The 16,532-nt window shown below is 44.2% G+C and overlaps 3 protein-coding genes across 3 annotated transcripts; 2 read left to right on the top strand and 1 right to left on the bottom strand.

Moving 5' to 3' along the window:
- Positions 1–1,195: 1,195 nt before the first annotated feature.
- On the top strand, positions 1,196–4,035 carry LOC147251838 (mast cell protease 1-like). Its single transcript, XM_086219787.1, has 5 exons — positions 1,196–1,262; positions 1,434–1,581; positions 2,127–2,262; positions 2,739–2,993; positions 3,087–4,035. The coding sequence occupies exons 1-5, from the start codon at positions 1,214–1,216 to the stop codon at positions 3,252–3,254; spliced, it is 756 nt and encodes a 251-aa protein (XP_086075913.1). The 5' UTR covers positions 1,196–1,213; the 3' UTR covers positions 3,255–4,035.
- rabl3 (RAB, member of RAS oncogene family-like 3) lies at positions 1,533–7,727 on the bottom strand. The gene is made up of 9 exons (XM_086219788.1): positions 7,709–7,727; positions 7,158–7,278; positions 6,958–7,049; positions 6,462–6,591; positions 6,253–6,367; positions 5,768–5,918; positions 4,162–4,233; positions 3,762–3,800; positions 1,533–3,606 (listed from the first exon to the last, which is right to left on the bottom strand). Exons 2-9 carry the CDS (start codon positions 7,201–7,203, stop codon positions 3,550–3,552), a joined length of 702 nt encoding a protein of 233 aa, XP_086075914.1. The 5' UTR covers positions 7,204–7,278; positions 7,709–7,727; the 3' UTR covers positions 1,533–3,549.
- gtf2e1 (general transcription factor IIE, polypeptide 1, alpha) lies at positions 7,411–12,779 on the top strand. Its single transcript, XM_086219786.1, has 6 exons — positions 7,411–7,570; positions 8,293–8,604; positions 8,875–9,032; positions 10,028–10,223; positions 10,947–11,185; positions 12,255–12,779. The coding sequence occupies exons 2-6, from the start codon at positions 8,315–8,317 to the stop codon at positions 12,704–12,706; spliced, it is 1,335 nt and encodes a 444-aa protein (XP_086075912.1). The 5' UTR covers positions 7,411–7,570; positions 8,293–8,314; the 3' UTR covers positions 12,707–12,779.
- The last annotated feature ends 3,753 nt before the right edge of the window (positions 12,780–16,532 follow it).

Here is a 16,532-nt window from a genome sequence, read left to right as displayed (position 1 = left end):
CTCCCACAGTCCAAAGACATCAAGAGGGGCTGATGCTGACTGAATTTAACCGTAGGTGTGGCTGTGAGTGTGAATGGTTTTCTGTATGTGTTGGCCCTGCGATGGAATGGCGACCTGTCCAGGGTGAACCCTGCCTCTCACCTGAAGGCTGCTGAGATAGGCTCCCCCCCCCCCCCATCCCCCACGACCCTTAACAGGATAAGAGGTAGAAAATTGGATGGATGGAGGATTTGAAGTAAACCTATAGTTATGCATTATGAAAATGGCAGGGAACCTCTTCAAGTCAAGATTTTACCAAATTCCTGCATAAGAAACGAGCTGATCATTCATGAAAGTATAGGGTTTATATATTTCTAAGCAATTATCAAGCACTTGAGAATAAAAACACCTAGACTCTAAAAGACTTAATCGATCACTACGTCTAAATTGTCAGTATATACATATAAATTGTGAAAGGGTTACAGAATTCCATTGCACTCACCTCAATCCCTGACACTTTAGAGACAAAACTATTTAAAAGACGTGTGGTTTATCGTTTGAGTGCCTAAGTAGATGAAGCACTTAATCACGTTGAGAGTCCACCATTGTTCACGAGGTGTGTGTCCGATTCAAGCACATGTTTTTACTTTTAAAAGTCATGGGAAAAAAAAACCTTCAAACTGTCACACCAACCCTAACAGTGTGCAACACACTCCGACGCTCCAATAGCTCCCTCTAGTGTGCAGTAGAGAGAACTACAGATACTATATACAGCTAAACGGTGAAACCTCTGCCTTTTCTGGAATCTCTCAAAACACCAATTTATATTGAGAAACATACTAGCAGAAGACTTCTACTGCGATTCTTCCAGAGTGTGTCAGTAAACAAGTACACTCACTTTTATTTTAAGAGATAAAATGCTTACGTGTGTGTATTTGTTCGAAACAGGAATTCCAGTTCGTTATCATTCTACATAATCCCACAAATGGAGGCATGACTAATCGAGCAGGCTGTGAGAAGCTCCACCAGTGAACACGTCCCAGAACTGATGGAAGGTGAATAGAAAAGTGAATTCTTGTAAAGGGTCTGACTCTCACCGCAGCAGGAAGGCTGTGTGTGCAACAGTGGGTTTTGACACTTGGAGCCCACAGGGTTTCCGTTCAGGGAGAGACTTGATAAAGAGGTCTGTAGTGGGGGGTGCTGCAGGCCAGACTGTTCAACCTGTACAGCAACCATGTTACTCTGCATCATACTTGTCTTCCACATGTTCTACAGCTTCACTAGTAAGTGCAGATAAAAATCCTTTTGTACAGCAGATTAGTAACTCCACATAATATTTGTGGAGTTTTTTGGGGGGTCATTTCCCTGATTCTTTTCAATGAATACTAACTAGGTTTGACTGTTGAAGATTTTACAATATGTCTATTCGTTTTACTGACTTTTCTTCATGTCAGATGCTACTGAGAGTCACATCGTGGGTGGAAAGGTTTCAAAGCCTCACTCCAGACCCTACATGGCATCACTGCAAATCGGAGGATGGCACATATGTGGCGGGATACTTATCCATGACAACTTCGTTCTAACTGCAGCACACTGCAAACAGTGAGTTATGGGTCATTTAAATATTTCATTTCCAGTTTTTCCATACTTTTATTTACACATGAACGCTTGTCAATTCATTCTTCGATTTTAAAGGATTTGTATCACATGCTAAACTATAAGACCGAGGCATCGTCACCGAGATATCGTCAAGCTTTGTGAGAGCAAATCTGGTGCCTCATGGAAGTGCATTGCTGAGTTTGAAGTCAGAGGTCAGGGTGAAAGTGAGGATTCTAGACAGCTGCTGAATAGATACCAACCCCAATAGAGATTTTGGGCACTGCGCTGACTTAGATGAAAGTCCTTAAGATGAGGAAGACAGCCAGGATGACAGAGAAGACAGCCAGGATGACAGAGAAGACAGCCAGGATGACAAATGTCAAAGATCAACATCAAAGATCAGGAAGGAAGGTTTTGTAACATCACAAAACCCAAGGGCCCCCCATACCCCTCATGATCTGTTATAACATACAGTGTCAAAAACAGTCTTCAGTATGGAAAAACACTACCATATTTAAATGAACTGTGTTTATTGCTGCGCCGGTCAGGGCTGAGCCCCTGACGGTTGTACTTGGAGCACATAACATCAGCAAAAGAGAGAAGAGTCAGCAACGGATCAAGGCGTGGTACCATCCGCATCCCAGTTACGTTCAATCCTTTGAATATGACATCATGCTGCTAAAGGTAAACTTACAGTTCACACACTTTAAACAATATGTTACAATCACCTTTCCTAAAACTTCTTTGTAAAAATCGAGAGGATTTTTTGAGTCAATCTTAAAAGAGCCAGGTATTTTCTGGTATTTGTGAAGCAGATTTCCATGATTTTCCAAAATTTTCTCTCTTTTTTTTTTTTAAGGCCAAGAAATTTCTATTTTCCATTTCTTTGACTCTTCTGAGTTTTTCATGACAGCATGAACCCTGATAAAGTTCAAACTGAAGGTATATTTGAGACTGAGATCAACAAGACTTTGCTGCAGCCGACAATTTCAATTTACATTTTTTTTTCCCCTCTACGTCGTCTTTTATGAGTCACGGCTGCAACAGTTTCACACATTTACAACGAAGGTGGTCAGAATTTGGCAGTTCCACACGTAACGCATCAGTGCTGCTCATGTGTCATGCAAACCGCAAACCATTTCCAATCTGCTTTCTCTCAGTTAAAGAAAAAGGCCAAGCTTAACAAATATGTCAAGACTATAGGACTACCCCAGAAAAATGAGAAGGTTCCTGCTAACGTCAAGTGTACTGTTGCTGGCTGGGGGAAAACTGGAGCCCGGGAACGCTCGTCGGATGTGCTGAGAGAGAGCACAGAGAAGACACAGTTCAGCTTTGAGTGCAAAAATATATGGCAGCGGTACTTCAATTCTGAACAGATGATTTGCTCCAAATCCGACAGAAATGGAGTTTGCCAGGTGAACGAGAATCCGAAGTGACCTTGAAAAACTTTACACTAAAATGTCACCGACAGCTCATTAATTTCAGTGCATTTCTTCTCCATCGTCTAGGGTGACTCCGGTGGACCAATAATCTGCAACACCAAAGTTCAGGGTTTGACAATTTACACCAGCAAAGATAATTGTAGTGATCCTAAATATCCCCACGTCTTCACGAACATCCACTTCTTTCTCCCCTGGATTAAGGAAATGGTTCCTGGTTTGCGGAATGGTGCATGAAATGAAAGCCATGAATATCTTTTTCGTTGCTTGCTTATTGAAAAAAAAAGAAAAAAAGTTTAAAAACATTTTGCGCAAGAAAAAAGAAACTTCACTTTGAACTGCTTCGGCTTGGTCCAACATGTAAATGCTTGTGTATTTTTAAGTCAGTAAAAGAACAGTTGGGTAGATTCAGAAAAAAAAAAAGTAGGTGAAACAAGCAGGAGTGCAAAGTTTTTCAGTGAAGGTGATGGTCTGAACCGTGGTGTGACGCCTCACCACCAAACCAAAGACCAACGCTTGCAGATTCAGTTTCTCAGTCATAGTGCAAACTTTTAAAGTTGAACCTTTTCCTGTCTGTGAAGGCCGTCATCTGAAGAGGAAATCAAAGATGTGTTGTATTATTCATCCCGCACTGGACGATTACTGTCATTCAGGGTTGAAAAATGTAACTTTAGCAAAAATCATCAAGAAAACACCATTGTGATTTTATAGTCATTCTCGCAAAAATAAATGCTTTGAACTCACCTGACTTGGATCTCTCGTGAAATATCGTTTCTCTATAACCTGTTGAGAGATAGATTTCAAATTCACATGGATGTTTAAAGAGAGATGGAGAGCAGGACTGAAGCCCTGTATAAGCACCATATCACTGTATTTTAAATGTACATGATGGTTTGTTCTACCTTTAAGACTTGAGCTAACGTGCAGGTCATTTTAGGTGTTAACTGATTTATTAAAAATATTTAATCAACAGCAGGAAAAAGGCAATCCTTTTTTCTTTTTTTTTACTTTTTTTACACAAAAGCCAGCGATCTAAGCTTTATCTTTTAACTTCTTATCTAAACACAGATTCCTCTCTGTGACAGTCTGTATCATACAGATATTCTGTACACCCACGATGAAAAAAAGCCTCACAGTTTCACACCTTGTCAAAGAATCTGCTGAGCTTCACTGCATTTGATGTCCCTGCAGCCAAGTATCTTGGGTTGGTGCAGTCCTGAGAAAACGCAACACAACTTCAGCCACAAAGTTCAAAGAAGGTGACTGAGAATATACACAAATACTCCAAAGAAGGTGTATCTTAATACTCTGGTGGGGGAAGTTGAAACATAACATGTATGGAAATTATAAGCATATTTGAGTTTATTAAATATCAGGTAGGCAGTAGGTGCCTCTGGATCTTCTCTGGTGCTACCACAAGGTGTCTCTACAGCTGCTGCTTTTGGTGTGACCTTTTTCTCCACCTTCTGAAAATCATCTAAGTCATAATTTGCACCAAGGTTTTTTTTGGGGGGGGGTGGGGGGGTGGGGGACATCACCTTATTGTGGTGGAGGAGTTTGAGTGTCGTAAGGACCCTAGGAGCTATGCTGTCGGGGGCATTTTGCCCCTGGTAGGGTCACCCAAGACACACTGGTCCTGGGTGAAGGGCCAGACAAAGAATGGTTCAAAAGACCCTTCATGGAAAATAAAAAAAGAACAAAGAGATTGTGTACCCAGCCTGGAGGGTTACCTTGGCCCCACCCTGGAGCCAGACCTGGGGTCAGGGGCCCGTGGGTGAGCACCTGGTGGCCAGGCCTTCGCCCATGTGGTCGTGCTTGGCCCAGGCCGAAAAAGTTACATGGACCGGTGGGGACGCTCACGTGGGCAATGACAGCGTGACCTGGAGGGGCGTGACTGGGAGGAACGGCAGGCCCGACCTGAACCCGAGTGGTGTTCAGTTATTGGACTTCTGTGTCAGTCGCACTTTGTCCATAACGAACACCATGTTCGAGCATAAGGATGTCTATCAGTGCACGTGGCACCAGGACATCCTAGGTCGCATGCCTATGATGAAATTTGTGGTCGTATCATCTGATCTCCAGCCGTATAATCTGGACACTCAGATGAAGAGAGGAGCTGAGCTGTCAACTGATCACCACCTGGTGGTGAGTTGGATCAGGTGGCAGGGGAAGACGCCTCGCAGACCTGGCAGACACAAACGAGTAGTGAGGGTTTGCTGGGAACGCCTGGCGGAAGAACCAGTCAAGATAATCTTCAACTCCAACCACTGGCAGAGCTTCGACCGCATCCCAGTGGAGGACATTGAGTCCGAACGGACCCTGTTCTGGTCTGACCCAGAACCCAAGACATGCTGGATTATATCTCTTGGCTGGCCTGGGAATGCCTCAGGATTGGTGGAAGTTGCTGGGGAGAGGGTGGTCTGGGTTTCCTTGCTGCGACTGCTGCCCCGGCGACCCGGACCCAGATAAGTGCAGGACAATGAGATGGGGGGGGGGGGGGGGGGGGAATCAACATCTCAGAGAACACTGAGCCTCATAATGAGTCCCGCTGTCCATCATCCATGCCATTCCAACATTCTTTCCAGTATGAAATAAATAGAAATTAATTATTGAGGCTTTACTTTATAGCTGTATTAGCTTTGTTTGTTTGTTTGTTTTGGAACATTTCTGGAACAGAGATCTACGCTTTCACATCAGACAACCACTGCATGGAGTTTACATCTGAGAGGAAGATGAGAAAGTTGACCTACAAGATTGATCTCCTCAGCGTTGAAGTCTTCAGACAGGAAGGCAGTGCGGTTGAGGACCTCACTACGTTTGTTTTCTGGGATCTGGTCAAACTTGGTGCCAATCAGCAAAAGAGGCACTGGGTTGTCAGCGAACTGCTCTCGGTCATAGTCACTACGGGGAGCCAAGAATAATGATGTAACCATGGTCAACAAGTGACGTCACAACTCATCATTGTACCATCATGCAAGAAATCTCTGCGCGTATGTCAGAATCTGACTAAGATTTACAGTTGCTTTGATGCTGTGTTTACGAACATAGGGATCAAACAGCACTGACCGATACCAGGCGCACAATGACCCACATCAAGATCAGAGATTGCGTGGATGGGCTTGTGATGCTGTAACCCCATCAAACAAGGGGCACTACACGAGTCATCTTTAAATGCAAAATCTACAACAGTGTGTAATTTTCCATGCTATCATTTAATAAAACACAGTCTACTTACCCATTTGAGACAATGACTCCAGTTGGAGATGAATCCTTGTTTAGAGCTTCTAGTGACCACCGGTAGAGATTTTGAGAGGATTTCTTATTTGTTAAATCGTGCACCAATATAATCCCTGAAGGAATAAGGGAAATGATTAAACATGAGAATGTAAAAGGAAACTTTAGGATTAAAAATAGCTGTCAATGATCAAATTGGGTCGACTCTACCATTTACTGAATTATAAAAGACAGCTCTGGTGCTTTTGATACTGCTGGCACTGCCCACAGACCCTCCAACATCCCACAGTTCAATGTAGTAGGTTTTCTCCTCCGGAGTCCCCTCCTTGTAGTCTTGAACCTGTCATTGAAAAAAACGTTTGGAGCATTTAGCTATCATATCAGCTATCATTTTTATCAATCTTTTATTGAGAGTCTCCTGTGCTTTTTGTTTATCTCCCGGTTTCACATCCGAACAGTTAAAGTTAGAAACAACAACATTAATATTGTTCAAATCTGTTTTAAGATCATGGGAGAGAAGCAGGTCCTTTAATTCTTCCTGAAACCGGATAATTCTTCAGAAAGCATCAAGTATTTTGGCCTCTCTTCTTGTTAGCCTTTAACAATTTATGTAGTTTGGACATTTCAGTGATAATCCAATTAATTTCAATTACTTGTGCAGCCCTACTTCATGGTATGAATATTAAAAGATCTTCAATCCACTTACCCGCACGTCTACAGAGCAACCAACAGTCCATGATGGATTTCCTAAAACCTGGTTCTGACATAGCAAATGGACCAGGGAAGACTTCCCTACCCCTGTAAAAACATAATAGTAACGATGTAATCGATAAAAAAAAATACAGTCACTTTGTGTCTTGGTGCAATTAAATGACGGGTTGCAGTTGAAAAGAGGGCTTAACTTACCGGAATCTCCTAAAACTAACACTTTAACTCTATCAAGAGAGGCCATGACTGGTGACACCGTCTTCCGGGACAACAATCGAGTCCCCGGCTGTGAATCCCCAGTCTCTATTCTGATTGGTTACTAGAGATAAACGTTATGCGACAACGAACACATTTACTCGTTGTAATTAACGTCAATCAAAATTTCTTTCTTTCTATTGGCTGTTGAGTTTTACGTATCAGCCAATACAGCATTTTAAGACTACAGACTCCAGTCCAGTAGGTGGCGATGTGCAGATAAATAAACATTGATTTCAACCCAATCAGCTTTAGAAGATAAAGAAGAAAAAGCATCGCACGCAGACAGAGAACATAACTGAATTCACAGGACCTCGCCAGTTAAAGTGTGTGGTCGGAGCCAAACAGAGTGTCAGGTAAGGTATCGTTAACCGGACCAACGGCTTTATTGCAAAATTTACACGGCTCTAACTTTAGTTAAGGTTGTAAACTAATGCTAACTTGCGGACCTAAAGGAAAGCTAATACCTCAATCAAAGGAGTGCAGTAACTCACATTTTACTCACTAAGCAGTATTTTCTTCAGTTTGTGGCTGTAGCTAGCAGGGTTTTTTTTGTTTTTTGTTTTTTTTTGAGCTAGCTAACGTTAAGGTTACTGACGGACAGGCAGGTATCATAGCGAAGCTGACAGTTAGCGGCACGTTACGCAGTTTAAGCTAACATTTGATGTTTAAACTGTAGTGGCAATGTAAGGTTAGATGCTGAGTCGCACAAAAAAAAAACACCTAACTTAATGGGGAATCATCTGATAAAGGGAAGAGTGTTGTAACTATGGCATCTTCTGGATGTCAGAGCTTCCTCATGTCGTTAGATGTATTTTAACATTTACCATCTCACATTTATCCACTGCGCTTTTGAGTGACATACTTCTATATATGAATGATGTGTTTATTATATAACTCATGTTAGTATTACTTGCTGGTAATTATGTCTTGCTTGTGCTGTGGTTCTTGATTTTTATGCGTTGGTGTCACTGTACCCCCCTTTGTTACTCACTTTGTTGCGTGTCTTTGAAAAGTGATATGGATGTTATTTTAATCTTAAGTTGTATTACTTGTACCCACGCCACTGCTCCCTCAGATCTATACTCGAGAAGCAGAAGATGATAGAACCAGAGCTACTGACCGAGGTCCCTGCGGCACTGAAGCGCCTTGCCAAGCAGATTGTAAGGGGTTTCTATGGCGTGGAGCACGCCTTGGCCCTAGATGTCCTGATCCGCAACCCGTGTGTTCGTGAGGAAGACATGCAGGAGCTGCTAAAATTTGACCGTAAACAGTTACGCTCTGTGCTCAACACTCTGAAAGCTGACAAGTTTGTCAAGTGTCGAATGAGAGTGGAGACAGCCCCCGATGGCAAGACAACACGACACAATTACTACTTCATCAATTACAGGTTGGGTTTTCTCGTATTATTGTAAGTATTAGTGCAAGTGATAAATGAGGTGGGCTACACATTTCCCACTCGACAGTTGAAGCTATATTTCTGTTGTGAATATGAGCTGGTTGAAGCCAGGTACTCATCTTCCAGGCACTGATGTTATTAATCTACCATTCATCTGAGCAACGTTTGGATGTACTAAGCCTACATCAGCCACACCAAAGACTGTTGTTCTCTAGTGTTAATATATTTCAGTAAGCACTGTCTGTCCATCTGACTTGACAGGGTGCTGGTCAATGTTGTCAAGTATAAATTGGATCACATGCGACGGCGCATCGAGACAGATGAACGAGACTCAACTAACCGTGCCTCCTTCCGGTGCCCCTGCTGCCACTCCACCTTCACCGACCTAGAGGCCAACCAGCTGTTTGACCCCATGACAGGTAAACTATCCTAAGAATTCTGCTGATTTATTATGATTTAAGGTCTAATCAAAGTAAAGCAAAGCTCTCAATTTACCCGGTCGATCTCCGTTCCATCCTTCACCCTCCCTATGGTCATGAGCTTTGGATAATGATGAAAGGTAAAAGCGGCCGAAATGAGTTTCCTCCGGAGGATGGCTGGGCTCTTCCTTAGAGACAGGGTGAGAAGTTCCGTGATCCGGGAGGAGCTCAGAGTAGAGCCACTGCTCCCCCACATTGAGATGAGTCCGATGAGGTGGTTTAGGCATCTGGTCAGGTTGCCGTCCAGACACCTCCCTGGGAGGTGTTCTGGCATGTCCAAGCAGTTGGAGGCCTTGGGGAGGACCCAGGACACGTTGGAGAGACGATGTTTCGAAGCTGGCCTGGGAAAGCCTTGGGTTCCCCTTCAAAGAGCTGGATGAAGTAGCCAGGGAAAGGGAAGTCTGGGCCTTTCAGCTTAGGCTGCTGCCCCCGTAACCCGACCCAGATAAGCGGAAGAAAATGGATGGAAAGTATTAAAGTACTTGATACACCCTGTTGTAGGGAACCATGGTATTGCAGGATGGATTGAAGTCATATGTTGCCCTGTGCACTAGTTGTGTTCCATGGGGGCTGATGTGTTTTGTTTTTTTTGAGCCAACCTGTAAGCCTCACCATGGGTTCCCTCGCCCAAAAGCTAAAAATAATTAAACTGGATTTTTAGATTGCAGCAGAACATAGAAAGAAATTAAGAAATATGTGCCAAACAAAAGTACAACGCTTAATTTATGCTATGAATAAACGACACTGTAGACACATGACTTCACCGTTAACGCACCTTGCTTGCGCGTCTTCTTTAGATGTGATGATGTTAAATGTCCACAACAGATTCTCACAGTCTTTCTCAGCCACTTGTTAACTGTTACATGGTGTCGTCTCTCAGCTGGTCAAGTTAGTGGAACTTCCCTGTTCACTCTATTTCGATTTTTCTCCCACAGGTACTTTTCACTGCACCTTCTGTCAGAATGAAGTGGAAGAGGATCAGTCGGTAGCTCCTGATGCCAGGACACCGGTGGCACGATTCAATGAGCAGATTGAGCCCATCTACGCTCTGCTACGTGAGACGGAAGATGTTAACTTGTGCCATGACCTGCTGGAACCTGAGCCGACTGAGATCCCCGCTCTTAAACAGAGGTCAGTTTCTGGCGTGTTTCCACTGGCTCAATTCGACTCGGGCGGGGTCGGTTTGGCCCTGTTTCCACCGGCCCCAACACAGTACTAACGTTACCATTTTGGTCCCTGCTCCGCTGGGGTTCCAAGCGAGCCGAGCAGGGACTAAAATGTGATGTAAACACATAGTGGGGCACTGATTGGGTAACTTACCTGCTTACGTCATCAACATCATCTTGGCCTCAGTGGCATACTGGTGGAAAGCTTGGTAAAGGCTTTTATTCTTTTCTTGGGTGTTCTGTTTTGCTGCTTGAAGCCTTGCCTGTCTGTCGTCCCTGACTTTTAGTTTAAGAAAAAAACCATTGACTGAGCAACAGGCATAACACTGCCTCCATGTCGTCCATTGTTGTTGTGTCGCACGCAAATTACGCCGGGGAACTCTCTGCTGGTGAGTCCACCCAGTGCTAGTGGAAACGCACCCGTACTGAGCCGTACCGACCCGAGCTGAAGCGAGCCTGTGGAAACGTGCCCTTACAGAAATATACCACATATCCCTGCCGTGTCATCATCGCATCACTGCCTTGAGTGTCACATCTAGGGAAAGTTAAAAGATTTGACATTTGCCAGCAATAATTGCCACAATGATACCTGCTAGAGGTGTGCATAGGGAAGGTAAATAAAATCTAAGATTCAGGTCACATGTTCAGTGAACAAACCTTTTTATTAACCTATGCATCTTTCCTGTAGCCGTGAACGCTCCGCAGCAGCTGGGGTTAACACAGCGAGTGGCCAGCACCGGGAAGCCTGGTCCAACAAAGGCTCGTCCTACGCTAACCTGTACACCCAGAATGTGGTCATTAACATGGAGGAGCAAGATGACCAGCTGAAGGCGGCCGCTGAGGGCAAAGCCCCCAAGGAGAGGCCGGTCTGGTTGACCCATAGCACTGTGCAGGGTGCATACAATGAGACCGACATGCACAAAGGCCGTAAGTGAGGTGTTCTTTCACAACGCCCTGTTAGTTAGAATTCACAGGAGATTAGCTTTCATTTTATTCTGGTGGCAAACTTTTATGGGGGGGGGGGTTCTTTGAAGAGAATTCAGTGATTTGTGTTTGTGTATAAAGAATTGCACACTGTCTTACTCACTTACATTATATTGCCTACAAGGACCTTCCATTTCTTTGCGCTTCTCTGCTCTTACATTTCAACACCTGCTGTCTTTGTAGTTGAAACAGTCAATAGCAGGGCAAGCCAGGCTGCCCCCATCTCTCTGAATCCTTCACGAAGCCATCACATGCTGACCTTTTTTTTTTTTCCCTCCAACCAAGGGCAATCAAGCCTGGGCTCACTCCTATTCAACCATAATTACTTAATTGAAATAATCAAAGGTTTGATTAGGCCATGACGGAGCAAGGATTGCTGAATGATAGAAACCCATTCTTGTGGAAACTGCATTCATTATGTTTTACCGTCATTGTGTCTCCAGGTGTGTCATTGCGCATCTGTCTCTAATAATTGTGGCCCCCTTTGGAGGCTGGAAACACAGGAGATATCTAAAAATGATGCAGTTCAGAACATTTGCGTTTTCAGAAGTCCAACAAGTAACTCGGGACATACACGGGGTTCCCGCTGAGTTGCACGATGTCACAGGCAGAGCGGGATTCTTAATTCTCTACGTTTGGTTCTGCTCGACCTGCAGCTTGAATGAACCTGGTTCCAAGTTTCTGTCAGTTTGTCTCTTCGCCCCCCCCCAAAAAAAACTAGAGTTCCATCACAAAAATGTGGACACTGTAGATCCTGTAATTGATCATAATGATATTGACTTCCACCACCTTTGCTGTGACACATCGCTCACAGCCTATTTCAGCTTTAATGCCTGAAGAGGTTTCCAGAGTTGAAGGGCACAAAGATGGTCTGTAGTCCATACACCATTACCTTCATGTCACGCTCCCAACACACTAATATGGTTCCAGATGGCCAAAAGCAAATTTCCACCAAAAACTCTTGTGTGTGATATATTGCTAATTTTAATAAGAAATTGTAACATTTACGCAGGTGGAGATTTTGCACCCGGCATCCAGGATGCAACAACTCACCACGGAGGCAGCCATGCGGATGAAAATGAAGAGGTGATGCGTGCCCTGCTCATCCACGAGAAACGCAGTGTGGCCGGGGCAGGTGGAGGTGGAGCCAGCGCTGCAGCCAGAGGGCTCACCACCGCAGCAACTAACGCCAGCGACTCAGAGAGTGACACTAGTGAATCTGATGAAGACTCTCCTTCAGGTCCTCCTGTTAACATTGCTGCTCAGTATCGGGGTGCGGAGGAGGAAGAGGACGATGATGAATTTGAGGAGGTGGGCGATGAGCCAATGGTGATGGTGGGAGGCCGGCAGTTCTCATACAGAGAGGTGAGCCAAAGGCCAGAACTGGTGGAGCAGATGTCTGCGCAGGAGAAGGACGCCTACATTGAAATGGGCCGAAACCTCTTCCAGGACATGTACTACTAAACGCACACAGACACATTTACAGTGTAGCTGCCATTGCTGAATTCACCAATAAAATGTATAAATGTAAAAATCTGATCAGTTATTTCACCTGGAAGGGAGCCAGACTTGTAAATCAAGGGTGATGATATTTACTGTAAACCTGCTGTAAAATTATCTTTGCTTGACTCAGAGAGAAATGGAGCAGACAAAAACACCACAGAAGACTAAATCCATGTGAAACTAGTAAGTATATCTCTCTGTTCCACTTCCTGATCCACACACTTGCCACCAACCCTCCTGTGCTCACAACCTGTTAAAGCACTCCCTCCTGCAGCATGGAGAGGTTTATCTTGCTCTCCAAGAAATAATCTCTTTAAAGCAAGCTGCTGCACTGGCTGACCTGCTGATGAAGATGCCAATGTCACCTCAATGTCGAAGGCTAGCTAACATGTTTACTGATGTAACCAAGAAGAATTTTGAGTTACTTTACCTAGTCTGTTTCCAGTTTATGCAACTTCCACAGATGGAAATATACTCTAAACTCTATTTTTTGTTTTTGCTACTTACTTTTAAGATGTCTTTCACACGGTAGATAACTAACTTTGAAAATATAACACACTTTTTGCAGTCGTGTGTAAGAAAGCTACTCTCCTCTGCGCCTTCAGTAGGGAGCAGAGCCCTGCTGACCGCTACTTAGCTTAGCACAATGAATGGCAGTAGATGGGAAGTGTTAGCGTACCCCTATCCATAGGCACCCTATTCAGAACTGTCTCTGGGGAATTTATTTTTGCTAAGTGTTGAAATGATCCAATATCTCACTGACGGTCGAGGAAAAACTGGAAAAGAGATTTTTTGTCTTGGACTGTCTTCTTCCATGAATCATCATCACATGACCACTCAGACTGATCTGGTGTCTGAATGATTGGTATCTCAAAGTAGTCGTAGGTCTAGAAGAGAAGGCCAGTGTTGAATTAAAATCTAATGATTATTTGCAAAAATGTGGGCCACATTTAAACTTTTATGACGCTGCTTTAATGGAGTACATTTACAGACTTGATACCTGGAGTTGAACAGAGCCTCTGAACACTTCTGCACCAAAATCTGATCCTGGAGTGGCATTTTTTTTCAAATAACCATTTTAGAGGAACTGCAGATTTGTTTTACCTCTGCAAAGTGTAGGTTTAATGGTTACCATGATTTAATTATGAGTACCTGATGAGGTTTTTTAATCAGTACTGTGAAATATTAAAGGAAATGCATCTCAAATTCTGTGGCCATTATTACAATACAGTCACCTTTTGGAGTCTTCAATAAAGGTGCCATTTCTGTCCTGTGGGGGGCGCCAGAGGAAAAGGTCTTAATAAATAAAAACCAGTTTAGGGGAGCCTTTGATTTCATCAGACAAGTAGCACCTTGTGTACAACTGGACGACGTACGTTTCATCCTCTGTTCGTCGTTTGTCCATATGACCACAGGACACCCTGTTAACGTGGCTGCAGCAGCACTGAGAGCGGGTACACTGTGTCCACTGTCCAAAAATAATCCACTGCGCGTATTATAAAATGTCAAACTCCACAGAGGAGCTTGGTGAGGTCTGGCTCCTCTAGGGAAGCCCATGCTCATACAGTCCTTTTAAGTTAGAGGATGGACACCTGTAGGGCAGAACCGCAAAGGTCAGGATGAAAACAGGACCTGGCCTCATTAAAACCGCCCCCACCCTTTAGGACAGCTTAATTAAAAACCTAATTCCACGCTGTGCCATTGATCTGCCAAGGCAAGCCTGAGAGTGGGGAGGTTACATGGAGGCTGAATTCAACAGGGAAACCAGAAAGCTGTTGAGGGGGGGGGGGGGACCTGGGACCTTGAAGAGCCACTGTGCAGTAAAAAGAGGTGATAATGAATGTTCTGCGTGCATTATTGTCGATTATTTCTCTGGATGTCTCTTATTATGTGTGTGACACAAATGATCATTCATGCCGGTGGGCTCATTTGCTTTAGAAAGAAAGGGGATAATTGAACAGAACGGGGATGGACGACTCCAGCAGCCAAGAAGGCAGAGTCTCAAGGGCTGGAGGGGTGTCAGATGGAGGGCCTGCAGCATATCCACGAGATGATATGGCTAAGCACCGTCTCAAATAAAGATCTCTCTCAGAGCAGGAACAGTGACCAGTCATGGTCTGCCAATGAAATCCAAAAAACCAAAAACTAACCACGTGGAGCGTCCCAGGTGGAAAGAAACCAAAGGCGACTCGCAGAGTCCATGGATCGAACGGTCAAGAAAGAGGTGGGAAGCACTGAGACAACCCCTGGAGGAGCAGCTGGCAGAGTCAAGAATGTTAGGATATGTGGGGGCGGGCACTGACAAAGGAAAGGTTTGCCTGAGAAGATTGCATAATGATTGATTGATTGGCTCAAAGTCTCTGTCATTCCTTATTCGATAAAGCCTGTAGATTTACAACTTAACGATCAACCCGCTCCGTCCCTCAGCCTGCAATTCCCTGTCATGACCGTCTTTGAAATTCGAGAAGCTTTAAAGACTTTAATCCGTCCACCTTTATTCCACACCCCTATTAGCTCCTCTAGTTTATCTTTATCTGCAAGTGACTTTTAAATATGAGTTCTTCCGTCTGAGGTGAAATCGTTCTGTCCAAGACCAAAATATCTCATCACCTCCAGTTGCCTTGGCCTGGGTGAATGCAAATATTTCTCTTCTTATAAAGGCTGTTAATGCAGAAGTTTCTCTGCCTAAAAACAGTCTGACCTTAGATTATTGTTCAAGCCGTGTCGCTGGCCCTCCCCTGGGCCACGCCAACCTCGAGAAATGTGACGGTCTCAGTTGTGTCAGTCTCAGTTATTACAATTTGCATTTCTCCCAGCAGATTCTCCAGCTTCTGTTGTGAGGCCCCTCACAGTGTGTCTTTGCTCATTGCTCTCATTCTGTGGACCAAATTACTTTGGTAGAGCAAATGAACGTTTCTACATCAAGACACCCCTACTGTAAAATGACCAGAAGGTTTTCAACATCTTACCCTTTCTCAGTTCCATCCATCCATCCATTTCCTACCGGTTATCCTGTTAAGAGTCGCGGGGGGGCTGGAGCCTATCCCTGCATTCAGGCAAGAGGCGGGGCTCACCCTTGATGGCTGGCCAGTCCATCACAGGGCCAACACATAGAGACAGACAACCGTTCACACTCACAGTCACACCTACGGTCAATTTAGAGTATCAATCAGCCTCGTCCCCTCTTGATGTCTTTGGACTGTGGGAGGAAGCTGGAGTACCAGAGAGAACCCACACAGGAACGGGGAGAACATGGAGACTCACACAGAAAGACCCCGTGCACCAGCTGGGCCTCGAACCCGGAACCTTCTTGCTGTGAGGCAACAGTGCTGACCACTGCACCACCGTGCCGCCCTCATCAGGTTCAATCCCTGAAAATGTTTTTTTTTTTTTTTTTAAAGAAGAAAAGCTGTCCCTTGATCTTAAAAATTTTAGTTCCATCTCTAAATTTGCAGTTTTAGCTATGCAGCATCAGCTGCTGAAATGTATTCATGAAAACATCTTGAATTGGTTCCAACCTGCTTCCAGGTAGAAAAAAAAGCTCTGATCTGAAACTGCTCTTTGGATACTAAATGATTTATCGCAGGGTGCCGCTGGGGGCCATGACTTCACCTGTGTTTGGTGGAGGTCACGTTCCCCCCTGTTTCTAATGTTTGTGCTAAGCTAAGCTAGCTAGCGTAGTTTGATATCTTTGTGATTCAGGTACAGCTTTTCTTGGCTCAGTGTCATAAGAACACTTCTGTGTTTAAAAAATCACAAGTGATATAAACACAGAAATTATAATTGA

Source organism: Aulostomus chinensis, chromosome 12 (genome assembly GCF_037954235.1).
Source record: "Aulostomus chinensis isolate RoL2024-O1b breed Wild chromosome 12, RoL_Achi_v1.0, whole genome shotgun sequence".
Lineage (NCBI taxonomy): Eukaryota > Metazoa > Chordata > Actinopteri > Syngnathiformes > Aulostomidae > Aulostomus > Aulostomus chinensis.
Note: the sequence above shows the minus strand (reverse complement) of the source record. Positions and strands in the feature narration are given on the sequence as shown.